General features: G+C 47.9%; 1 protein-coding gene across 8 annotated transcripts in view; it reads right to left on the bottom strand.

Moving 5' to 3' along the window:
- Window positions 1–26,612, bottom strand: part of LAMB3 (laminin subunit beta 3) — a 67,886-nt gene that overhangs the window by 18,966 nt on the left and 22,308 nt on the right. For 6 of the 8 annotated variants that reach the window (XM_067729095.1, XM_067729102.1, XM_067729100.1 and 3 more), the window contains 6 exons: window positions 21,424–21,862; window positions 19,430–19,494; window positions 18,470–18,624; window positions 7,616–7,730; window positions 7,018–7,091; window positions 467–658 (listed from right to left, as the gene is read on the bottom strand). In XM_067729095.1, the coding sequence (XP_067585196.1) occupies window positions 467–658; window positions 7,018–7,091; window positions 7,616–7,730; window positions 18,470–18,624; window positions 19,430–19,457 (564 nt within the window). In that variant the 5' untranslated portion in view covers window positions 19,458–19,494; window positions 21,424–21,862. The remainder of the gene's footprint in view (window positions 1–466; window positions 659–7,017; window positions 7,092–7,615; window positions 7,731–18,469; window positions 18,625–19,429; window positions 19,495–21,423; window positions 21,863–26,612) is intronic. The other 2 variants (XM_067729096.1, XM_067729099.1) reach the window with 2 other exon arrangements.

Genomic DNA, 26,612 nt, shown 5'->3' with positions numbered 1-26,612 from the left:
TTACGTGGATCTAGATACGGCAATAACCAAGGAGGAGTCGTTGCAGGGAAGGAAAGAGACGCACTGCCTACAGGAAAGGCAGCGCTCCGAGCAGCTCTGAGGGCTCCCCTGAGCCTCAGCCAGAGAAAGGAGACAAAATACAGCCCCTGAGGGTGGGAGCGAGGGAGCAGTGATGAAAGAAATGAAAGGATTTGACCCCAGGTGGGAGGATTCAAGGAGAGAGCTGGGTTGGGTTATGCAATACACTCAGTGTGTTTCTGAAATATCCTTCCTGGGCAGCAAAGCGGATGTGCAGCAAAGACGTGCCCAGAGGGATCATTATTGGGGAGCTCAGGAAAGACAGCAAGGCTCACTGCCTGGGGAAGGGGGTGGTTCTCATAGATTCTCCAAAGCCTGGTGACCATGTAGCGATGGGATGGGAGAGACCTCTCCCCGTGCCTACATTTTCAGGGTCCCCTCTGCCTACCTTGGCCCCATCCAGGTGCCTGTTAGGCCTCTGGGGCAGAGGCTGGCACCGAGCATCCTGCCAGCTCTGAGGCTGGCCCTGGCGGACCCGGGGGAAGGCAGACGTGCAGTCGGCAGCTAGGTATTGGTACACCTGCCAGGTCTTGCCGAAGTCCGAGGAGCGCTCGATCAGCATGCCAGCAGGCATGGGCCCCTGCAGAGACACACACAGGGTTGGGGCCTGAGTGACACCGCAGTGGGGACGCGATCACAGAAAGAGGCTCTTAAAGAGGTGCTGGTGGCCCCTGAGAACCACAGTGAGGAGGCAGAAAGGGGGCTGCATGGGACAAGTGGGCTCAGGGGTACCCGGGTCCAATTCTCCTAACAAACCACCGGCCCCAGCGGGTTTTCCCCAGGGGAGCCGTGGAAAGTGATAGAAGGCAGATCTGCATTCCAGGAGGCATGATCCCTAGCTCAGCCCACCACCCAGGTGGCCAGGCCAGAAAATTCTCCCACTGCACTTCCCACAGCCAACCATTTTTTATCACCTCTAGCTCCCAATTCTCTCCCTCCTCTTTTTCCTCGCGTGGCCGTGGCCATAGTTCAGGTCCCAGTTGCACTGAGCCTGGGTTCCTACAACAGCCTGGAACTCAAGCCCAGCTTTCGTCCAGGCTCTCCAAGCCACGCTCCCCACTTCACCCACAGGGTTATCTGATCACATCACTCCCTGCATGAGACCCTTCCACGGGTCTGCGCTGGCCTAAAGATAAAATGCAAGCCCCTTAGCATGACATACTGTCATGTCCCTACTTCCTCTCTCAGTGATTTCATCCATTTCTCATGGCTTTAAATGTTGTTTTCATGCTGACAGGTCCCAGCCTGGAACACTTCCTTGGGTTCATAAGCCAACCTCCACACAGAGAGAACTTTCTTTCTAAAATGTAAAGTGAGCCATGACTCCCCTCCCTCCACTAAAAACCTTCCAGTGGCTTTCCACTATTTTTTTTTCCCCAGCTTTACTGAGATATTATGAACATATCACATATGTAAGTTTAAGGGGTATCAAATGTGATGACTTGATACACATATATATTACAAAATGATTACTGCAATAAGGTTAGCTAACACTTCTATCCGCTTACATAATGACCTTTCTGTGTGTCATTTAACAGCTTTCAGGTGTCTAGTACAGTATTATTAATTATAGTCACCACGCCATACATTAGATCTGTAGAACTTATTCATCTTATAAACCTGGAAGTTTATATCCTTTGATCAACATCCGCCCATTTCCCCCTCCCTCCAGCCCCTGGCAACCACCATCCTTTTCTCTATGTTGATGAGTTCAGCTTTTTAAGATTGTGTATATAAGTGAAGACATGCAGTATTTGTCTTTCTGTCTGTCTCATTTCACTTAGCAGAATGCCCTCAAAGTCCATTCATGTTGTCCCAAGAGGCAGGATTTCCTTCTTTTTTCATGACTGAATATTCCTCTGTGTGTGTGTGTGTGTGTGTGTGTGTGTGTGTGTGTGACATCTTCTTTATCCATTCATCCACTGACTGACACTTACATTGTTTTCATATCTTGGCTATTGTGAATAACATTGCAATGAACACGGGAGTTACAGATATCTCTTTGAAAAAGTGATTCCATTTCCTTCCAATATATACCCAGAAGTAGGATTGCTGGATCATATGGTAGATTTATTTTTTTAACTTTCTGAGGAAACTTCATACTGGTTTCCGTAGTGGCTGCACCAATTTACATTCCCTCTAATGGTGCACAAGTATTCTCTTTTCTCCACACCTTCACCAACACTTATCTCATCTTTTTTTCTTTGGCCGCACCATGGGACTTGCAGGATGTTCCCCAACCAGGGACTGAAACCAGGCCACGGCAGTGAAAGCCCAGAAGCCTAACCACTAGGCTACCAGGGAATTCCTTATCTTTTTGATGATGGCTATTCTGACAGGTGTGAAATGACATCTCATTGTGGTTTTGACTTGCATTTCCCTGATGGTTAATGATGTTGAGCATCTGTCCATGTACCTGTTGGCCCTTTGTATGTCTTCTTTAGAAAATTACCTATTCAAGTCCTCTGCCCACTATTTTTTTTTTTAATAGATCTTTACTGGAGTATAATTGCTTCACAATACTGTGTTAGTTTCTATTGTACACCAAGGTGAATCAGCCATATATATACATATGTCCCCATATCCCCTCCCTCTTGAACCTCCCTCCCATCCTCCCTAACCTACCCCTCTAGGTCACCACAAAGCACCAAGCTGATCTCCCTGTGCTATGCTGCTGCTTCCCACGAGCTGTTTTACATTCAGTAGTGTATATATGTCGATGCTACTCTCACTTCACCCCAGCTTCCTTCCCCCTCCCACCCTGTGTCCTCAAGTCCATTCTCTATGTCTACATCATTATTTCTGCCCTGCAACTAGGTTCATCAGTACTGTTTTATTAGGTTCCATATATATGCGTTAGCATACAGTATTTTTTTTTCTCTTTCTGATTTACTTCACTCTGTATGACACTCTCCAGGTCCATCCATCTCACTACAAATAACTCAGTTTCATTTCTTTTTATGGCCAAGTAATATTCCATTGTATATATGCATCACATCTTCTTTATCCATTCATCTGTCGATGGACACTTAGGTTGCTTCCATGTCCTGGCAATTGTAAATAGTGCTGCTATGAACATTGTGGTACATGTCTCTTTTGGAATTATGGTTTTCTCAGGGTATATGCCCAGTAGTGGGATTGCTGGATCATATGGTAGTTCTATTTTTAGTTTTCTAAGGAACCTCCATACTGTTTTTCCATAGTGGCTGTATCAATTTACATTCCCACCAACAGTGCAGGAGGGTTCCCTTTTCACTACACCCTTTGCAGCATTTATTGTTTCTAGATTTTTTGATAATGGCCTTTCTGACCAGCGTGAGGTGATACCTCATTGTAGTTTTGATTTGCATTTCTCTAATGATTAGTGATGTTGAGCATCCTTTCATGTGTTTGTTGGCAATCTGTATATCTTCTTTGGAAAAATGTCTTTTTAGGCCTTCCACCAATTTTTTAATTAGATTGTTTATTTTTTGATATTGAGCACCATGAGCTGTTTATATATTTTGGAGATTAATCCTTTGCCTGTTGTTTCATTTGCAAATATTTTCTCCCATTTTGAGGGTTGTCTTTTTGTCCTGTTTATGGTCTCCTTTGCTGTGCAAAAGCTTTTAAGTTTAATTAAGTCCTATTTATTTATTTTTGTTTTTATTTCCATTACTCTAGGAGGTGGGTCAAAAAGGATCTTGCTGTAGTTTATGTCAGAGTGTTTTTCCTATGTTTTCCTCTAAGAGTTATATAGTGTCTGGTCTTACATTTAGGTCTTTAATCCATTTGGAGTTTGTTTTTGTGTATGGTGTTAGGTAGTGTTCTAATTTCATTCTTTTACATGTAGCTGTCCAGTTTTCCCAGCACCACTTATTGAAGAGGCTGTCTTTTCTGTATTGTATGTTCTTGCCTCCTTTGTTGTAAATTAGGTGACTATATGTACGTGGGTTTATCTCTGGGCATTCCATCCTGTACCATTGATCTATATTTCTGTTTTTGTAACATACTGTCTTGATTACTGTAGCTTTTTCTGTTTTTGTACCATACTATCTTGATTACTGTAGCTTTGTGGTATAGTTTGAAGTTGGGGAGCCTGATTCCTCCAACTCCGTTTTTCTTTCTCAAGATTGTTTTGACTATTAAGGGTCTTTTGTGTTTCCATACGAACTGTAAGACTTTTTGTTCTAATTCTGTGAAAAATGCTATTGGTAGTTTGATAGGAATTGCATTGAATCTGTAGATTGCTTTGGGTAGTACAGTCATTTTCACAATACTGATTCTTCCAATCCAAGAACATGGTTTATTTCTCCATCTGTTTGTGTCATCTTCGATTTCTTTCATCAGTGTTTTATAGGTTTCTGAGCACAAGTCTTTCACCTCCTTAGGCAGGTTTATTCCTAGGTATTTTATTCCTTTTGTTGCAATGGTAAATGGGAGTATTTCCTCAATAGATGTAGAAAAAGCTTTTGACAAAATTCAACACCCATTTATGATAAACACTCTACAGAAAATAGGCACAGAGGGAACCTGCCTCAACATAATAAAGGCCATATATGACAAACCCACTGCAAGCATCATACTCAATGGTGACAAGCTGAAAGCATTTCCTCTAAGATCAGGAACAAGACAAGGATGTCAACTCTCACAACTCTTATTCAACATAGTTTTGGAAGTCTTAGCCACAACAATCAGAGAAGAAAAAGAAATAAAGGAATGCAAATTGGAAAAGAAGAAGTAAAACTGTCATTGTTTGCAGATGACATGATACTATACGTAGATAATCTTAAAGTTGCCACCATAAAACTACTAGAACTAATCAATGAATTTGGTAAGGTTGAAGGATACAAAATTTCTGCCCACTGTTCTTGAATAAATCTGAACTCCTGACCATGGCTGAAGAGGCCATGCTCTTGGGCCCTGCTCCCTCACCCCGTCTCATGTCACTGTGCACCTCCATCTCCTCAAACCCTCAGTCACATTCCCTCTCCAGAGCCTTTGTTCATGTTGTTTCTTCTGCTTGGAATACTCCTCCCCCTCGTGGGTTCCTCCACATCTTTTCTTCTCAGCTTAAACGTCACTTCCTCACAGAGATCATTTTATACCTATCTAACGTGCATTCTTCTGCCCACACTCTGCCCACCCCATCCCATCATTTCCTATTCCAGGATCTCATTTGTTTCCTTTGTAAATGTCACACAATTTCCAATTATTTATTTGTCGGTTTCCTGCTTTTTATTTTCCTCCTACCAGACCAGGGTTTCCCAAACTTGACACTGTTAATATTTGGAGGTGAATAATTCCTTGCCATGGGGTCAGTGCTCGTCATTTTAGGATGCTACGCGGCATCCCTGACCTCTTCTCACTAAATGTCAATAGCATACTGACAGCTGTGACAACCAAAATTTTTTCTATAAACTGCAAAATATCCCCTGCTTGAGAACCACTACAGTAAACCATAGACCCCCTTGTCTATCTGTTTTTTTTTTCTTGGCCACACTGCACGGCTTGCGGGATCTTAGTTCCCCAACCAGAGATTGAACAGGTGCCCTCTGCAGTGGTGCAGCGGAAGCACAGAGTCCTAACCACTGGACCACCAGGGAATTCCCCCACCTTGTCTATCTTGTTCACAGTGTACCCCCAGCATCTAGCACATAGTAGGCAGTTAGTACATCTGTTGAATGAATAGATGAATCTTTCACCTACTTTCCTCCCTCCCCATTTACATCTGTAAACTCATCTCTCATCAGTTTGTAGCCTTCCACATCCCTACCTCTCACTACCATATACATATTTGCCCCACCAGACCCTACGTGCGTTCCTTTGTCCCCTTCCCCCAATTATATACCTTCTTGCCTCTTGCCTCCTGGCCTTTGCACTTTGCTGTTCTCTTTGCCTGGAATGAACTTACCCTTCACCTGGATATTACTGGCCTAGGAAGTGTCATCTTCCCCTGGGTGTATTCTCTGATCCACTCCCCCAAAGACAGATCAAGCTGGAGGCCCCCTCCTGGGCTCTCTAGCACCTCTTCTTACCAACATCAGAGCACACATCCCACTGTCTTGCTACTGGTTCTTTATCTTCCCTACATATACCAAAGCAACTAGAGGATCGTGATCTAGTTTTAGACATCTTTTATAACAGCATATAATCAGTGTTCAATATGTGTGTAGCAAGAATGGACAAATAAATGAATGGGTGAGTGATGACAAAGCAATGAGACTACCAGTATCCATCCAAATGAATATTTCCCTTAGAAGTTGTCACTGTTAGAGACTGAGCATTTGTTCAAATGGCACTAGAATGTCTCAAAATACTTTTGACCTATTCTTGAGGCAATGTTCTTAGAGCAACTTCCTCAGTCACATAGGATATTAGGAAAAGGAAAAGGAAAAAAAAAAAAAAGTCCTGTCAGTAATGAATGAAAATGTTCCCTCCAAAAGGCACATCTCCAAAGGCTAGTCTAAAAGCAGAATCTGAAAAGTAATAGCACTGAATGAGCAGATTGCTCCAAAAGCACATCTTATATGAGGATGGGCCAGTTCTTGGCTGTCTGTTAAACTCAATCTCATCAGCAAAGTTATTAAAACAGAGTATACCAAGAAAACACAACTGTATAATACGTGGCCAGGCTTTGTACAATTGGTCTTGACAGAGCTGAAAAAATTAGATGGGCTAAGGGTGGGGGATGCAAAGAGGGAGAGGATATATAAGCACTACACAGCCAAGACGGGGAAGGTGGAGGCGTCACTGTTCTCCCAGAAGGGGTACCTCTGCTGTCACCATGAAACAGGCTCAGGGTAAGTGTCACCTCAGCCTGGGGAAGGGAGGCCCACCCAGCATGTGGTACCATCACCTCCCGCCTGAGGAGACAAGGACCCTGTGCTCCCCATGAGTCCATGCCTACACAGCCCAGAGTCCCCCTCTCCTAACCACTGCCATGCCCAGGAAGCACACCTTAAAATCCATCATGATGTCGTGAAGCTGGAATTTCCTGTCTAGGTCCAGCTGCAGAGAGACAGGGCTCACATCTGGAAAGACAAAACGTAGAAACTTTAGAGCAGAGGATTTCTACCTTCCCAGGCTCTAGGAAATCAGAAACTCTCTAATCTTGATTTTCCAATTTCCCTCTCCGAGAAGAGGGGTACCAGTATGTTTCTACTTACTATCACCTATTCTAGATCCTATCTCTTCTTGGCCAAATTTCCTTCCCACCATCACTTGATGCCCTTAAAACCTTAAAGAGTTTCAACTCCTCTGTTCAACACAAATCTGTTTGCAAAGCTCAGTTCCATCAGCAAGCCCACTGTGACTAAGTAGAATGAAATTAAGGCATTTCTCTCTCTTCTGACCCTTTCATTAACCTCCAATAAATTCTTCTACCTACAGCATCTGAAAGACCTCAAATACAAAGAGAGAAGGTTCTGCTTGTCAACCACCCACGTCCCACTACAATAAGAAAGCCCCGGGAACCCCAAAGGGCTCCTGCGCACCCTCCCCATCCTGTGGGAGCCTCCACATGTTTGGGCCCCTGGAGGCTGTGGCAGGTCCTTACCATTCTGTGACTGCCACCAGCGCATGGGGCCCGAGGACGAGACCACATTCTCCACTCGGTGACTGTTGTAATTGTGAGGCAACCTGGAGTCACACTTGCAGCATTTCATCTGCCACTGTGGGACAAAGAGATGCCAGAGACTAAGAGGTAGGGCCAGTGAGAATTCCCCCCTTGTATCCTGAGAGCCCAGAACATTCTCTCCATGGAAATGCTACCCTTGGGGATCCATTGATTTCATTAATACACTTGGAAGGATCAACCTCTCAAAACAAGACTACTGTTCATCTTTTCATTTACGTCCTTTGGGTCCCCCCCAACACATAGCTAAGTAAATAGTAAATAGAGGTTGTAATTGGGAAAGTGGTATGCGATGGTAGAGAAAAAATAATTTTCGTATGTGACATTGCCCCAAAGAGAAATTTGAAAAGGGTGCTAAGAGCAAAAAGAAGAAAGAAAGAGAAGCTCACATTAATTTAACATCTGCTATGTGCTATGTGTAGGCTAGAGAGTTTTATAGCTCATCTCACTTAATTCTGGCAACCTGGGGAAAGTCAAGTTTCTAAGGATTAGGAAGAGGGGACAGAAAAAAAGAACAAGGGAAAAAACTGAACCCCATGGGCTCCAGAGCAGGGCAGAGATGACCAAGAAGAAGAATACAGCCAGAGAACATGGCCCTTGTTCTTTCAGTTTGTACATACGTGCGCAAATGTGTGTGCACGTGCGCACACGTGCACACCTCACAGAGACACCATGACCTTACCCCAGGTCCCTCATGCAACACACATCAAACCTATTTTCCCTGAGTAACCATGGTCCCAAACCTTGTGCCCAGGAGAAAGAATACTGTTCAGAGGGCTCCCAATTGACCCACATGTAAAAGCAAGGCTTGGACGAGAACCTCCCTGACCTGTGAGTTCCTTTGGGTAAGGACCAGTGTACCTCCCCACACCTCCTGCCTCTGTGTTCCCCTAAGCCTCCACCCACCAGAACCAGGGGAAAGCTCAGGCAGCCTTCTCTGAGGCCTTCTAGCCCCTGAACCTCTGCCCTGTCCAGGGAAGGCACTAAGCTAAGGAAGCCAATGTTCAGAACGAGTGATGTCTGCCGAACTGGTGAAGCTGACAGCTCAGTCCCAGAGGGATTGAGTTAACAGGCTGAGTCTGTGCCTTGAGTTATAGAAACTCCTCACCCGACACCACTCTTCCCCCTGAGCTGTTGGCAAACCCTGGAACAGTGGAGGATGCAGGAGGGGAGTCAGGAGTCCTGGCTCTGTGAGCCTCTGCTTCCCACCCCACTTTCCAGCTCCCACCTCCAATCTGCAAAACAAGAGGATTGTCACCCTTCCTGGTACTTGGAGGTGTCCTTGTCATGTCCCAAAGTGCTTTATTAAACAATAATTTTTGGTATGATACAAATGAACTTACTTACGAAACAGAAACAGACTCAGACATAGAAAACAGATTTATGGTTACCAGAGGGGAAGGAGGGGAAGGGATAAATTAGGAGTTTGGGATTAGCAGATACAAACTACTCTATGTAAACTAGGTAAACAAGGTCCTGCTGTACAGCACAGGGAACTATAGTCAATCTCTTGTAATAAACTATAATGGAAAATAATGTGAAAAAGAATTAAAAATGATTATGAAATATAAAAAAACAATATTGGGGGGATGTTCAATGTTCTTATAATGGCTGGCACATATGCCTTATATAAAACAGCACCCACTGTCCATCCCTTGCCCTGCCACATTTTTCTCCATAGTACTATCCCCACTTGGCGTATTGTTCTTTTACTGTCAATTTATTTGCTCACGGTGTTTGTTTATGGTCTGCCTCCCCCTGTTAGAATGTAGACTCCAAGAGGGCAGAACTTACTTTCCTTTATGCTGTATCCCAGTGCTTAGCAAAGTGCCCAGCACTTAGTAGGCCCTCTATAAATACTTTTTGAATGAATAGTAAATGCTCAGTAAAAGTTGGCATTTTCATTTACATTATTACTAGACTCTCCCTTCCTGGGAGTTTAAAAGGAGGGGCGAGGGAGTGAGGAGGTGACAAACATCAGTATTAAGTGATTGGCGCACTTACCGTGTGCCAGGTACTGTATCAGGGGTTTCAGTGCAATAACCTATTTAAGCCTCACAACCACCGTACGTGGTAATATTATTCCCATTTCACATGTGAGAAAGCTGAGGTTCCAAGAGGCTATGTGACTTTCCTGTTGATTGATAGCCAGCGCCAGCACCAGACAGGATCCCTCCTTACATCTTTCTCTTCTTCTCTTCCTCCCCTCCCATCCCCACCCCTTCCTTGCTCTTCTCTTTCTCTCTCCCTCCCTCCTTCTCTGTCATCCTCTCATTTCCACTAGGAAACCACCTGGATGCACAGACATTGTGGGAAACACGGTAAAGGGTGACAATTTCTGTCTCACCCAAAGGGCTTGGTCTGACCCTGAGGCTGACCATGGCAGAGCCTCAGACAGAGAAAGCACTCTGGGAAGAAAGCTGGCTTGTCAGGCTAACCTAGTTCAGTTAACTCGGAGACTGCAGATGTGTCAGTGGCTAAAATAAATACCTGAGCACTTAAAATAATCCTGTCTGGGCAAAAGACACCTCTTGCTGGAATCTGAGTCTCCTCTAGCATCCTATTTTGGTCCCTGGCAGCAAGCATGCCCTTCTCCCATTCTGGCCAGCCTCTCAGAGGCAAACTTTTCCACTGCCCATCCTCCATCTGCACTCAGCACGTCCTGCAGAGAGATGAGGGCCAGCTGCCTTCCGGCGACCTCTCACCAGAGACCCCCCTGCTCTGTTGGGAACTGATCCCAGCCTGTTCCCTGGCCAAAAGAATGCCAGAAACGAGGCCCAGTTTCTTCCCTTGGGCCATGGGACACAGGAGCTAGAACAGCTCAACATGGGACTGGGGAAATGCCGTTGATATTCCCAAATGGTGCAATATTACGTACCATTAAAAAGACTGTTGAGAGAAAGCTTTTCATTGCATGGGGGAAATGTTTACATTATAATGTTTTATGAAAAAAAAATATCATGTTCTCTGAAAAAAAGTTGGGCATAAGCTTGTATACATGTCATGATCACAAATATATATTCTTGAAGGAATAGAAAATATGTGGAAGGAAATACACCAATATATTAGGTTGAACCAAATGAAATGGCTGACATTCAGCCATCTTGACCAACAAAAATGGCAACTGCATACAGTTTTAACCTAATATCTCTGGGAAATGGCATTATGGGTAACTTTTTTTCTTTGTTCTTTTTTTAATAATTTTAAACTTTGATGCCTTGGATATATATTAACTTTTATATTCAGGCATTATTGTAAAGCAAAACAAACTAAAAAGGCCCAGGGTACTCAGCGTGGGCTTGTTACCCTGCCTGCACCTTGTCTTCACAGCCAGTCTGGGGTATCCCACGCCTTCTCCACCTGCCTTCCACGTGCTCAGACAATGATGGAGGGATCAGATGGCCTCATGAGCTTAACATCTACGTGCCGCTTATCACAGTAACATAGCTAAAGGAGGGATTATCTCAACCCTCAGAAACAGGCTAAGCCATAAGGCTTGGGACAGGTATTTTAAGGAGCTCTGCATGTCAACCAGCTAGAGGGATGGAGGCCTGAAATAGGGTGGCTTATGGGAGAAGCCCACATGAAGGCAAGCTGCCAATTTCTTCCCTCTCTTCTCTGGGCCTCAGTTTCCCTTCCTTTTTATTCTTGTATGTCTATAGGTAGTATGTGTATAAGAGTGTGTGTGTGTGTGTGTGTGTGTGTGTGTGTGTGTGGTTCTCAACATGAGGCTCCTCCTTTCATATGTGTTACATTCCTCTGTCTCTCCCAGCTGCAGCTGCTTCTTTCTCTGGGGTCACTTGGCCAGCATCCCCCTGGCTGTGCTACTTCAGAGACACAGCATTGTTATCAATTCAGCCTGTCAGGCTTCCAGCCAGTTTGGCTCCTGTTCCCCTCAGTCTGGAAAGACTGGGCCTTTTCCCTTATCCTGGAGCTTTCTAGAAGCTCAGCCGTCTGGCCGGAAGACAAACCCTCCCAGAGAGCTATGGCGGGGGCAAAGGAGAGAGCAAGAGCCAGTGGGAGCCCTAATCACAATGGAGAGGGTGGAAAAAGGAAAGCAATGCAAATCAAAGCTCTGTGCTTTTGCAGAACATGGAGCTAATTCTGGGGGAAAATAGGAAAACAGGCTCTGGTTATACGTGGTCCAACTCCTTCCCACAGGCAAGTCAGAGACTGCCTGTGTCTATCTAAGGAGCTGTAGTCAGGGTCATGGCTGCCAGCCCGGACCAAAAGAAAGCCAGCGCCAAAAAAAAAAAAATGCAGCTGCCTACAAGAAGGGCATTCCCTCCGCTTCACCTTCCTCATTGGTAAAATGCAGGGGGGGGATGAGATAACGAAGTTCCCTCTTGCTTTAACATGCTATTACAATTCTCCCCCACTCCAGCTTATCTGCTCAGAGGTTAAACACACTCCAAACAAGAATGCAAAAGAAGCAAGAGAAAAATAAGACATTGGCCCAACACTGTACTAGAGAAACACTCTTCCCAGCAAAGTGGGCAGGGGAAGAGGGGACCCTCAGACCTTGGTCAGCAAGGCCTCCATTAGACCCCACTACGATCCACAAGCCTTACCATTTCTATGTCAGTGGATATTGCCAGCGAATTTTAAAAATCGAGACCTGTTATGGTGCCAGGTGGGAGGAGGTCCCCAGTGCTAGGAGGCACTGTCCTGAAGTAACATCTTGACCAAAGCCTTAACTCAACAGAGCCCTCATCTCCATCTAAACTAAATTTAGATAGCTCAATTCTAAAGGTGATGACAGAGATGATGAACACCACACACCCCAAAATTACGCTGCACCAGGCTCTGTCCTGAGCACTATACATACATTATCTCATTTTACGCTTCTAAAATCTCTGAGGTAGGTGTATTATATTAAATGGTGGGTATCCTCATCTGATAGATTAGGAAAGCAGTCTTAGAGAGGCTGAGAAATGTGTCCAAATCCACAGGGCTAGGAAGAGAAGAAGGAGGGATTCCTCTCCCAGGCTCTCTTCCTCCAAACCTTCTCATCGTATTCTGCTTCAAGAGACACAGAGGTCACGTGGCAACCATGGGAAATTGCAGGGACTAGAGTTGGTTTTCAGGATGTTCCCTCTCTTCTCCCCTAGTAAGGGCAGCCTCAACCTCAGCCCAGACTTGTACAGAAACAGAATTATCCCCCTAGACCTGATTGCAGAGAGATGGTTTGCATTCCTGGACCTCTGAAAGCTCTACCAGTGACAATGATTCCTATAGCCCCTGAGAGCAAAGAAGCAAGGTAGGTCTGCAAGACACTACCCAGAGAGCTTCTAGGAAATTGACCCAAGGAGCAAGGGGGTGAGAAGCCAGGCCAGCAAAGTCATGAGACCACTCACATTTGTGTGCAGGTTTCCATCTCACTTTTCCACTCTCTTCCCTCTTTTAACCCCACAAGCCACAATCCCCAAACCCATAACAACCAGGACCCAAAAATCTCACATTTCACAGCCCAAGTTTTGCTTCCCTCTGATCCAACTCTTTCTCTAAGTGTCCCTTTTCTTCTATCCCCTCAAAACTTACTCATTCTGGGTCTTATTCTCTTAGGGCCCTTTGCAAAAGCCACAGCTAATTTTCTGATAAGCAAACCCTTCCTGAAATATAAATGATGATAGATTAACAAGATGCCTTCCCCAAGGGTGTCTGCATTTTAAACAAAGAGCTCAACGATGCTTCATCCAAAAGAATAAATCCCCAATGGTAAGAGCTTTGAAAGTTTCATACATGCTAAGAACTTCTGGGAAATAGGAGGGCAGATATTCTGGTCAGAGACAGGCTCAAAGTCCTCTGTGAGCGGAGGACAAAGACCTCAGGATGGATATAAACACATCCTCACATCGTCACATCCTCTGCCTACACATTAGCCATGCTAAACGTCAAGAAAACAGATGACTTTCAAACACAGAAAGGCAGTGGTTGTCAGGGTGTGTGCCTGTGGGTGTGAGTGTGCTTCTGTGCATGTCTCTGTGTGTGTGTGTGTGTGTGTGTGTGCATGTGTGTGTGTGGAGGGGGGGACGTCAACTGGCTACTGCTCCTTAGCTTGTTTCCAAGAGATAAAAATGACAGCTGTTTGGTTTACACAGCTAATTAACCTGAGGAATGCACTGTGTAAGACTGTTATGAAGGCAGCTGGGTAATTAAGTTTTTCCCCAGAAAGGGAGGGAGTGGGAGATAAATAAAGCATTTAAGGGAACAGACACAACATTGGAGAAGACATTGTCAGGAGCAGAAATCAGGGCTGGAAAACTTCCCGGCGAAACCCACTGGTTCCCAGGGAGCGTGCACCAGCCCAGAGATGACTGAAGGTCATGGCTCAGCCTCTGCCAGCACCCACCTGACAGAGACAATGGCCAACCCTCAGGGTCACATACAGCCCAGCCAGAAGTTGGCAGAGATGTTAGAGCTGAACAAACAAAGGCTGACTAACCCAACTCCTTCATTTCATGAATGGGGAAATGGTGGTCTAGACAGAAACCATGACCTTCTTGAGGTCACGTTCCTATTTTAAGTGTCAGAGCCAGGACCAGACCTAGAGAGTCTTTACCCCCAGTCGGGTGACTTCATTAACCACGACCACTTCCAGATTTCCCAGCAGCCCACCGCAAATCAGATGGGCAGCGGTCACCTTGGAAGCAGAAAGTGGGCTGGCCCAAGGGCAGTTTGATTTCAATAAGTATGCGAGGGCTTCCCTGGTGGCGCAGTGGTTGAGAGTCCGCCTGGCGATGCAGGGGACACAGGTTCGTGCCCCGGTCCGGGAAGATCCCACATGCCGCGGAGCGGCTGGGCCCGTGAGCCATGGCCGCTGAGCCTGCGCGTCGGAGCCTGTGCTCCGCAACAGGAGAGGCCACAGCAGTGAGAGGCCCGCGTACCACAAAAAACAAAAACAAAAAATCAGTAAGTATGCGAGTGTGTGTCCTGATCCAGGAAGAAGAGCTCAGGAGCATGATTCACAGATGCGGAGGCCCCTGCATGCGGACACAGGTCCCCGGGAGGTGGGGAGAGGGGGATGGGACATTTAGCATCTTCCAGACACCAGCCCAGTGGTCACTTGGCTTCTTCCTTTATACAGTCCTCACAACAACTGTTTGAAGTGGGTGCTGTCATTATTCCTATTTTTCAAATGAAGAACTAAGGCTCAGAGGAAGCACAGACGAGAATGAGGGTAGGGAGACATCACAGACATTTTCATTCATGCCTTGGGTTTTAGGGAAAAACGGTGCAGTGAGTTTACTCAGAGGTTACCTAGGAGCTGGAAGAGAGAGAGCCAGGGGACAGGGTGGGACTGCAGCCTCGGGCCATTTTGATAAAGTCCAGCCTGGGTTCAAGCCTGGACAGTTAACGGGTAGTCAAGGCAGGTAGGCCCAGAAGGGCAAAGCTGGGTTGGGGTGGGCACACAAGGCAAAGCTGGCCGCGTCGTATGTCCATTGTCAAGGCTGCAATATGGACCCAAAACCCACAGAAGCCGGCCCTCAAGGCCAATAGGATTGAGCCAGTGAGACAAAATTAGGCAGAAGAGGTGACATACTAACAGACTAAGATTGACCCACGAGAAAGGAGCCACACTCTGAGATCAGGAGCTGGGAGAGACAATTTTGGAACAGGAAGGAGTCCCCACTGCTCCTGAGTTTCTTCGGGGTTGGCAGGGGGCAGCGAGCAATGCTAAAATGTCCAAGAGTCATAAATCCCTAATGCACTTACATTCATGCCATACCAGTAGGCAGGCAGGCAACAGGTGCTGGGTGATTTTTACTGGGCTCAGGGCTCACCATGTCACCCCTGCATGAAAATAGAACAGAGGCAGTAACCAGAGGCTATGACTTAAGGAAGGTATGTATGTGGAGGTGGGAGCTGGTAGACAGGGATGCAGGGGGACTGAAGGGGCAGGCCCTAGGAATGCAGCTCTGCACCATGCCACCTTCCCTTCCAGCTGAGGCTGGCCACTGCGCCCCCATCTCTAACTACTGAGAAAACTCAATACCTATGTGTTTCCATCAGAAGTTTGGGGGTCCCAGCACACACCCAAACTTTCCCAATAGCTCACAGGGATAATAAGAGCCACCTGATGGAGTATTGTGGAAATTAATTGAGATAATTTATATAAAACTCTTAGTATAGTGCCTGAGACATATAATATGTGCTTAATAAGTTATAGTTACTATAATATCATTTAATAATAAAATAAACTTAAAAATTGAAATTGGAACTCATCAGAGTTAAATCTGGATTCCTAATTTTCATCACACAGCTGCCCCTGCACCAAGTGAGGGTTCAGGGTACACCTGTACAGAGGGGTATCTGTGCCTTTAGCATGTGTCTTCACTGCTGGCAACCAGTGGCCTCTAGGTGGTTAGGTAGGGAAGGGAGAAGGAAAGAGAAATCAGAAAAGGCAGAGAGGAGACAGGTGGGGGAGAGAAGTTGGGTCTCAGCAGGCAGCTCATTCCCAAAGAAAATTGGAGCAAAGAGCGACCCTAAAGACCATTTCTCTAACACTCATTCATGGAAGAGGAAAGCAAAACTTAGAGAGGGGTGATATTTTGCCCAAGATCGCACCACAAGTTAGTGGCAGACCTGGGGCTACACACTGCACTCAAGATGCCCTATCCTCCACTCTTCCAAGAGGTTACATGGATTTATTCCCCCTCATAGAAAAAGGAAGAAAAGAACCAATGCTTCTCAACTTTCACAGCACCAAAATAGCTGAGATTTATCCATCCCCATGGTTTCAAAAGTCTAGACTTCTCTTTTGCAAGCACCCATTTTTTTCTCAAGGGGCTGCTTAAGAGCAAGGGAAGCAGTTGGCTCCCTGGGGCATTTGAGAGAGGCAGAGGGCAGGTCAGGATGAAGCCAAAAGCCCAGCCTAGAGGGAAAGAGGCTGTCCAGACAGGGCTGTGGCCGAGGAACATCCCAACACAGGGGATGTGTATGATCTCTCCTTGCTTCCCATCCCAGAAGACGGATCAGCCCAAGGAAGGGAATCAGCAGAGGACTCCCTGAAAATTTTAGACATGGCTCAGTGGCACAAGATTGGAGGATGTGTGGGAAGGCAGCAACTAAAACCATTCTGTTGCCTAGAAATTCAATACTGCCAGGTCTCCTGATGCTTGTGGAGTAATCTGGGCTCACAGGGAGGACTCGCCTGATGCTGGCCATCTTACCCAACACTGTCAAATGGGCTTTCCCACATCCAAGTGGGTGAGATGCAGAAACCACAGCCATCTCTGCTCAGCACCTCCAAAGCCACTATGCAGTACCACCTACGATTAAAAAGTGACCAAAAGGACACTGGGGACTGGAAGGACAGTGAGGCCAGAGATGGGATCAGATACCATCTCCATGGTCCTGAGGACAAGGACCCAGAAGGAGGAAACCACAGACAACCCAAGCCTCCTTCATGGCCATTAATCTCTCTCACTCCCTTTCTCTCTCTGTCTTTTTACCCCAAGAGAAGCAGAGGCTCAAGGGAAAACCATTCCCTCACTCTTCCCTTTGTCCAAACCTGTGTTTTGAGGGCAGAAAAATGGCCAAATGAGACAGGCAGCTGGGAAACAAGAAAACACTGAGTGATTTCCACCTTGGTAAACACAAGGAGCAAGGAAAGACCCCAACGTTGTTGAAGGGAAAAGAAAAGAAAATCAAAGTTCCTACCAGAAAGGTCCAGAGGCAAAGTAGAAGAAGAATCACAATGGATCTTTGAAAAAAATCAGTTGCCTAAACGGGTGATAATAATTGACGTAGGTCAAAGAGTTCCAGTGCCTGGATTTGCTCAACTCGTTTCCTATCAGCTGAGCCACTGAATCTCCTTGCTAGCCTCAAGTCACTTCCTTGTTTGTCTCACTGATCTGTGCCCTTTAATTTGAATATTTCCCCAGCGCAGGGCGGGGAGGGATAAATTAGGAGGTTGGGATTAACAGATACACACTGCTATATATAAAACAGATAACCAACAAGGACCTACTGTATAACACAGGGAACTATGTTCAATGTCTTATAATAACCTATAATGGAAAAGAATCTTAAAAAGAATATAACTCAATCACTTTGCTATACACATGAAACTAATACAACATTGTAAGTCAACTATACTTCAAAAAAAATTTTTTTAATTAAAAAAAATTCTACAAAAAAAAGTCTCCCACTTCTCCCGGATTGGTGAAACATGTGGACCAAACATGCAGAGGCTGAGAGGTAAGTCATACGTGATGACTGCAAAACATAGAAGGATAAACTCCAGCCTATAATCATTCGGTAGCTCCAGCCACACCCTTTCCCCAACACTAGCCAAAGAGATGGCAGCAAGGGAGGGGCCATGGCACAGCTCGGTTCCCCCTTCAGCAAGAACACAAGCCTTGCACACATCCCAGCCTCTGTGCTCCACCAGCCTTGACGCTGTCCACCAAAGATGGCGCCTTACACTCCACGCACCTAAAGGATCCCCATCTATCTGATTGCTTATTCCCGAGACTTGGAAAACTGTCCTGCCCAGGCCCAAGGGCTGAGAAAAACTCCAGCTTTATCAAGCAAAAGAGAGAAAGGAGCTATTCCGCTAGTTCTGAGTACATTTTCTCTTGCCCAACAAAGGTGAAAATTTCTTAGAGGCAGAGATCCGGTCTTAACGCTTTTCTTGAACTCCCCACAGCGCGTGGATCTAAGCTGATAGCAAGTCCACTCTAAGTATTCAGTGAACAGATGGCAGGCTTCCCCACCCCCGCCCCAGCTCGCCTTCTTCCAGCCCCCGGAAGCCATGGAGGAAGAGCCTACCTCTCCATACTGGGTGCAGTAGGTCTCAGGCTTGGCCAGGCCACAGGTAGATGAAGCTCGGAGAAACCGGGTCCTCCCAATGAGCAGGTCCCCAACGGGTGGATAGCAGGCCCCACGGGAGCAGGCTTGCTGGGCACACAGGACGCTGGGCAAGACTGAAATCACAGGGGGTACAGGGGTGCAGCCTAGAGAGAAGAGGGTCTAGCCGGCCACCCCAGTGTGCCTCCGGGAAGTCGACGTCGATCGGCAAGAATAGACCCTCTTCTCCACCTTCTTCATGCTCCTACCTGCTGGTTGTGGGAATAATCGCAATCCTGATGCTGTTTGCTAAAAAAGCTGACTTTATAGCCTGTAGCCCCCAATCTAAATAGAAAGGAGAAACACTGACAACTAAAAAGCCCGGATGATCCTGAAATGTAGCATCCACATGTGGCTTTCTAGAACAGAGCTGCAGTCACACGCTCAGCCACCAGGATATGGCCCACAACTCTTCTCACCTGCAGCGTGGCCTCTGTCAACAGCCCAGAGTAGCGCTGGCTGCTGGCTGTTTGTGGAGCACTGGGAGATACCTGCGTTCTGTCTGCTCCTTTATCTGTAAAGGTGACCCTGCCATGCTTTGGGAGTACCCAGCTGCAATTCACTGAGCATCAAGAACTCAAGCCATGATGGCTCTGGGACCAGCTTGAGAGTGACAGGATGGGAAATAAACCATGCAGGGCACTGGGGGAGACACAAACCACCCTCAGGTAGCAAGAAGACATTTGGGAGCCTCTCAAATCATCTTCTTCAAAGGCCCCCAGGACAGAGAAACCTCATGGACATCCCGGTAGACAAGTGTCCCAAACCCAAAGGCCCCAGGGTGACCGGTGATGCTCACACTGTGGTAGACCGTCCTCCTACCCATGGCTGTCCCCTCCCTGGTATATGAAAGCACCCGGAAGGATGGGAAGGGATACTTACCAAAATACAGGAGAAGGAGCGGCCTCATCTTCAGTCAATGGGATGATCCCCACCCAGGACCTCACCTGGAACAGAGCAAAGGAGCCTGGGTGAAACCATGCACATCCCTAGGGTGCACCAGCCCTTTTCTGTTTCTGGACTCATGTTTTCTCAGAAGCCTTTACCTAGGGTCTTGACCTAGGACACTTCTGAGCAGCAGGTGCATCTGTAGCCAAAAACTTGGAAAATGCCAGAGACCTGGCCCCCGTCCCAGCTGGCATGTGACTCCCAGGGTGCCCTGGGATAACGCCACCCCCTCCCTGACTCCAGCTTCCCCCTCTGAAATAGAGAGGAGGAGGATTGACACTGCCCTACCCCACATGGTCAGAAGGACAACGTGGGGAGCAGGAAAGAGCTGGACCCTTTGCAGGAGAAGTCCGGGGCCTTGATGCCTCCCCAGGAAAGAGAAGTGTCCTTTCTCAGGGCCTGGCCCACCTACAGGCGCAACGATGAGTGGGTCAAAGAGGCTGAGGACCTGGAGCTGAGCCCTCTCCTGCTATTGGCATGGTCTTTGGTACCACACAGAGCCACCCCAAGAGTGAGGCTGTGGTGGCCACATCTCTGGGCTGAGCATGATGGAAATGATGGAAAGGCAGGCCTAGCAGTCTTTAAAATTGAGTAAGCAGAGGAATGGATAAAGAAGATGTGGCACATATACACAATGGAATATTACTCAGCCATAAAAAGGAACAAAATTGGGTCATTTGTAGAGACGTGGTTGGACCTAGAGACTGTCATACAGAGTGAAGTAAGTCAGAAAGAGAAAAACAAATATCACGTATTAATGCATATATGTGCAATCTGAAAACACTGGTATAGACGATTTATTTACAAAGCAGAAATAGAGACACAGATGTAGAGAACAAACGTATGGATACCAAGGGGAAAGGGGTGCGGTGGGATGAACTGGGAGATTGGGATTGACATATATACACATATATACACTATTGAGACTATGTATAAAATAGATAACTAATAGCACAGGGAACTCTACTCAGTGCTCTGTGGTGACCTAAATGGGAAGGAAATCCAAAAATGAGGTGATATATGTATACGGATAGCTGATTCACTTTGCTCTACAGTAGAAACTAACACAACATTATAAAGCAACTATACTCTAATAAAAACTTTAAAAAAGAAAATTTAAAAAAAAAAAAGTGAGTGAGGATTTCATCTGAACTGGAAGCAACCCAAAATGTCTCCAGTGATGGGCTGGGGCTGTACAGGAGACATGGGGGTTGGGAGGCCACAGAACAAGGATTCTGAAGGAGGCTAGGGGTGGATACTCAAAGGGTCCTAGAGGCAAATGCCCCACCCTGTTCATGCAGTGCCCACCTCTACCTTGGATCAGATGCTCACTCTGCTCCAATGACGCCCCAAAACTCCTCTGGCTGGGATGGAAGGATGGGGGGTTGGAAAGGCAGGGGCAAGGGGGGACCAGGGACACTCCTACATCTTTAAATCCTATATCCTAACACTTCAAAGTCTTTCCTTCCAATCCCTTACCAGAGGAGTCAGGGGCCCAGGGAAGAGACAGGTGGCCTGAGGTCACACAGCCAATTGGGGCCTAAGAGGGAGACCCATCTTCTGGCTTCCTCCAGCGCTATCTCTGCTCTCCCATCCAGGGGCTGGAACCACACCCACACCCAGAACTAGGCATTCTGGGCAGACCTTAGAAGAGCTCTAGTGGGGCCAGCCCACCCTCTCCTTGTCTCTTTGTGTTCAGCCCCAGCTCTGAACCTGCTTTCTTCTAAGTCACTGAGATGCTTATCAGTTGTGAAAAAGAAATCCAAACAGTGGCAGACATTAAACCTAGCCTTTGGGTCTTAGCTGGCTCAGCTGAGTTCCCAGGAAGAGGAATGAATCAGGCCCTGCAACCAGGCCCCAGACACCCAGATACACAACCCTTGTCCCGCATCCGGCCCCCACCAGGCAGGTGAAGGCAGGTAACGTACCTCACTCCGTGCTGCCGCGGTTCTTTCTCCAGATCGCCTCTCTGAGAGCGCGCCTTGAATGTGGGAGTCCCCTCTCCTGGCTCCTAGGTTTTAAACAACCGGCCTCACCTCTGGAGACGTCCTGGCTGGGCGTCACCAACTGCAGGGCGGGACTCAGGAATCCGGCAGCTGGCACGCCCATCTGTAGTCATGCACCCTCACCCTCACCCCCAGACAGGACTGGGCAGGTGGGTCGGTCCCAGAGGCCTAACAGCAAGCTCGGCAGCACCCGCCTGCCTGTGGGTGCCTTGTGGGGGGAATGTTAGTGATCTTTGGAGACCAGGATTCCTGGCAGAGGGGTGGGGGGTGGGGGAAGGACACTGGCATTTGTGACAGGCACTGCACTTGGTACTTTCCCAAGGCCCGTAGAGGTCAGCCTCCTCTGGTGTCCTGGACCACCCTGGACAGAAGACCAAGCAGAGAACACAACGATCAGGGCTTCTATATAAGGTGTTATAGCCCCAGACCGGTCACTGAGCTGGAAGGGAAGAAGATGCAAACATCCAGGACCCTGGAAAGCACCAGACCCCTCCCAAGGGAAAACAAAAAAATGGAAAATCCCTGCTTCTTGGGGGATTAAAATGCTATGGTTCATCAGGAAGGGGTCAAAGCCCAACTCACCCAAGAAAAGCTTAAGAGGAATAAACAGGAATGAACTCTAAATATCTCCCTTCAGGCTCCCTCGCAGCCTTGGCAGGGAGCCCAAGGACAGGTAACTACCTGTGAGTCATGGCTCTCAGCTCAGGAAGGGCTGCTCTCCTAGCCCCTCCCACCCTGGGCAAGAATGCCTGCCTGGAGGGCCAGAAAACAGACCTGACCCTCCTAAGGGATGGAAAGGAAGGCTGAGGTATAATTGGACCAACTTCCCCTGACCTCCTGCCAGGCCTGAGAACACAGCTTCCTTTGTAGGACCCTGGGCGTGCTCCTGGCTTACGGCTTTGGGCTGAGAGCTTCTGTAAATGGCCCATATCAAGGGGTTGGTCTTGGAGGACAGTCTTCCCCCCAGGTTAGGGTCAGAGGGCTTTTAGAGACATCTGGAAGGTCACCCAGTTCAGATCTTGGCCCCAGAGAGCCTACACTGGCCTTGTTTGGACATTATTGCCTCAAAGTTTCCATTTAAAGGAGACTCTTAACGAGCCAGTCCAGTCTGTCAGTGTCTCCTCAGCAGGAAATTCTCTACAATTGAAGGGTTAAGTCCAAGAAACTGGTTTGAGAACGCTTAAGGGGGAAACGTAGGATTTTGTGGATTAAACGGTAACCTGGGCATTTCTAACCCTCAGATTCTAATGTAGCCCAAGAAGTTTAGATGGGCAGGAAAAATACTATAATTAGCAAATGGGCAATAAGTTGTTTGGATGCAAACGGACATTCCATTAAATGTTCGTGTCTTGACCCTTGTAAACATTCCAGTGAAATGTGGCTTAATGAGCCAGGATCAGTAGCTGGCCCTCCTGGGCCCTGCTTCTGCAGTAAGAACACAGACACACACCCCTCCAGTCCCCCACAGGGGAAGGTTACTGCTCACACCCTCGAGCTTTGAGCCCACCCATCTATTCTCTTTCTCTCCAACTCTCCAACTCCCTGAACGCAAGGCTTCCAGGAAGCTTGCCCCTCATGGGGCTGTCCATCCTCTGCCCACCACCAGGAAGAGGATGTGACAAAGAACTCATGAATAGTTAACTCAGTAGAAGCAGCAGCCGTTGCGATGCCATATCCTCAGACAGGTGGGGCAGGAGTGCGATGGGAGGCTGGGCCCTTTAAACCCCCCTCCTCCTCTCCCATTATGAGGCCAGGAGCCCAGGTAAATAGCTATCTCAGACTTCACAGGCTGGGGCAGGTCCCAGAGCAGTTTGGCTTCGCAGAGGGAAAGGCAATTGCTCTGTGTGGGCTCGTCACCCCACCCCCGCGTTCCCGGCCAAGTCCAGGACTTTGTTTCTGCAGACCTCAGGGAGGGCCCAGCCAGCCCACTCCTCAGGACACTTAGCACTCCCCAGTGGGAATCTAGTCCCCCCAGGACTGCAGGGCCCCAGGCACAGGGTTTGAACTTCAGAGACAAGAAGCCTAATCTAGAGACAGAGCTAGAGTAGGACCTGGCCAGGGCTAAAGGCAAGATGGGAGCATTGCTCCAACACCATCCCCTGCGTGCCCCCTTCCTCTCCCACTGCCCGCCATCCTGCTCCAGAGCTCTGCACTCTCATTTCTCTCCGAGCCTTGGCTTGTTAGAACAAGGAAAGTGGTGCTCAGGAATGTGGCCCTCCTTGACCCTAGTTTCTCTCGTACTTACATCAATCCATCTGGCAATTCTGTTAGCTCCCCTTTCCAAAGGCAACCTGAATCCACTTCCATCCTCCTGGCCTGAGCCCGTCTACCCCAGGCTTCTGCAACAGCCCCCTAACTCCTAACTATCTAGTCACACAACCAGGTCTTGTCACTCCCCTGCTCAGAACCCTGCACCAGCTCCCATTTCAGTCAGAGTCTTGAGGCCCCATGTGATCTGACACTGCCCGTTTCTTCACCTCTACCACTACTCTCCCCCCCAAATCCTCTCCCTCCAGCCACATGGCCTCCTTGTTCTGCCTCCAAATTACCAGGTTGCTTCTGAGTTAAGCCTTTTGCCCCAGCTGCTCTCTCTGCCTGGAACGCTCTTCCCCCACATTGGCAAGCCTACTTCTCTTACCTCTTTGAACTCTTTTTTCAAATGCTACCCTCTCAAGGAGGCCCACTCTGACCACCTTATTTAAAATGACAACAAACTTCCCTGCCCCTCCCTGTCCCCTACCCCTAGCATTCCCAACCCCACCTACCCTACATTATGGATGAGTTGTTTTGTTTTGCAATACTTCCCAATTTCTAACCAACTATACAATCTATCTATTTATCATGTTTATTTTCTCTCCCCCCACTGGAATGTAATGCCCAAGAAGGCAGAGATTTTTGTCCATTTTGTTCACTACTATTTTCCGAGTACCTAGAAATAGTGTCCGGCTCATAGGAGGTGCTCAATACTTGTGGAATGAATGGATTCACACACTGTGGAAATCATTGATATAATTTAAAGAGTTCCTCATGCCCTGTAGGTACAGTTGCATTCTCAAAGGGGACAGTCTGGGCTTTTGCTCACCAGGATGGATGACTAATAGTGGAAATTCCTGCATCAGTCAGCTGCAGAGGGCGGGGTGGGGAAGGTCTCTTTGGAGACACCTACCCCCAGATTACAGAAATGCACCATGTCAGTGCAGGCAGTCTCCCTCTCTGCCTGCTTGTACGTTGTCCCTCACAATATCTCTGACGGGGGCGGGGGGGGGGGTGGCCTGAGAAGCTACCATCTCCATTTCCCATCTCTCAGGCTCAAACCATCCATGTTGCCAGGGAAATCAGCCAAGATCTGATCAACGAGAGATCAAGAGATAGGGAGAAAAGAAAGGAGGGAAGGAGGGTGGAAAGGAGGAGAGAGGTTGAGAAGTTAGGATAAGAGAACCTGGTCCAGGCTGTGGATGCCAAATCCCAGGTGTTGGAGGAAGGGGCGCTGGGTGACTAAGGCTTGGGCATCACCCAGATCCAGTGAGTCATGGCTGAGTCCTTGTCTGTGGGACTGGGTGGGCTCCAGGAAGGGTTCTGGGGATTTGTCACGTGACTAAAGCTGGCGTGTCTCCCCTTCTGCACAACCGCTCGGCTGCCCAGACAAGCGGTCACTCTTTGTGCACCTCTCCGAGCACCAGAGAGAGAAGGTGGGGCTTTATGAGCTCAGGCGGGAGCCCAGCCTCGGGTGGGGGCCAGGAGAAAGACAACGGGAGCCTGGGCTGCCATCATGGGATGACTCTATTCCATAGAGTCTGTCTCCCCCGACCCTCCCCTTCCCATCCTGAATGTCCATCCAACTGACAGTGGTGCACATCAGCCTGGGTCTGAGGTCTGGGAGAAATCAGGCAGTCAGCCTAAACTAAGCACAGCTAACATTCTCTGGAGAGCTCGCAGTGTGCCAGGCACTGTTCTAAGACCTTTATACATATTACCTCATTTAATACTCACTACATCTCTGTGCAGTAGATGCTTAATTATCCTTCCTTTGCAGATTAGGAAAATGAGGCACACTTTGAAGAACTTGGTCCCAGCTAATACGTGGTCATTTGAACCCAGACCAGTTTGCTTGGCACTTAAGTTCTTAACCATTACTTTGGGCCTAAGATGGCCTAAACTCCCTGCCTCCACCCTTGGTAATCCTTGACCAGAGTCCACCAGACTCTGAATTTTATGTTTCCCAAACCTAATCAAGACCCAGTAACTGAAAAAGGGTGTTTTTGGAGCACAAATGTCGACTGGAGACTCCTGGGGAGACACTGATGCTATAGAAACATCCAGAACAGACACCATTCGGTGCCTTCCTGTTTGTTGTCCATGTAGACAACCTCTTTTGTGTTGGAGATGGAGATGGATGGAGACGGTGCTGGCCTCCAGATGCCCCTTCTCAGAGACTCCAGCACATACCTACCAGCAGGGTTTCCCCCTCATACCAACAGAAAGCTGCTCTGAGTGAGGACGTGAGCAACCTACAAGGGGTGGGAAGACAGGGGAGGTGACCAGAAAAACATCACGGAGTGCTGACAAGTTTAAACAAAAAAGATTGAACATGATGACAGGATGACACAACTTCCCCTTCACCGAAGGAAGGGGATCCCCTCCCCAGAGGTCAGGCTTCTGGGTCAGGGGCCCCAGTTTCTTCTATCTCTTAGGTCCTAGGGTGCACCTCCAAATGTCACCTCCCTCCTGAGGGGAACTAACGCTGGCTCGTGGCTCCCCAGAAAAGAAGGAGGAATATCTTGACCATTCTGCCACTTTCACTGCCCTCCCAAATCCCCGACCTTCCGGGGGGACAGGCTGGCTCAGACCACACCCCCTCTCTACCATTGTCTCTGGGAACTAGCTTCTTGGGACCCAAGTCCAACCTCTGTAACCTTTGGCCACAGATTTGCCATGTGGAGCTGGCCATGTGGCCTGAGAGGAGAGAGACACACACCTGAAGGGGGCAACTTGTGGCCACAGGTGAGGTCAGGAGCATCTGGGAATGCCTGAGAGGGACCTGGCAGCAGAGGTCGGGGGGTGGGTGGTCTGCTCCCCGTGCTAGCAGAGGGCTGCCTCACAGGACTTTAAAC

The sequence above is a fragment of the Pseudorca crassidens genome, chromosome 2, assembly GCF_039906515.1.
Source record: "Pseudorca crassidens isolate mPseCra1 chromosome 2, mPseCra1.hap1, whole genome shotgun sequence".
Lineage (NCBI taxonomy): Eukaryota > Metazoa > Chordata > Mammalia > Artiodactyla > Delphinidae > Pseudorca > Pseudorca crassidens.
This window is presented reverse-complemented; position numbering and strand designations above follow the sequence as displayed.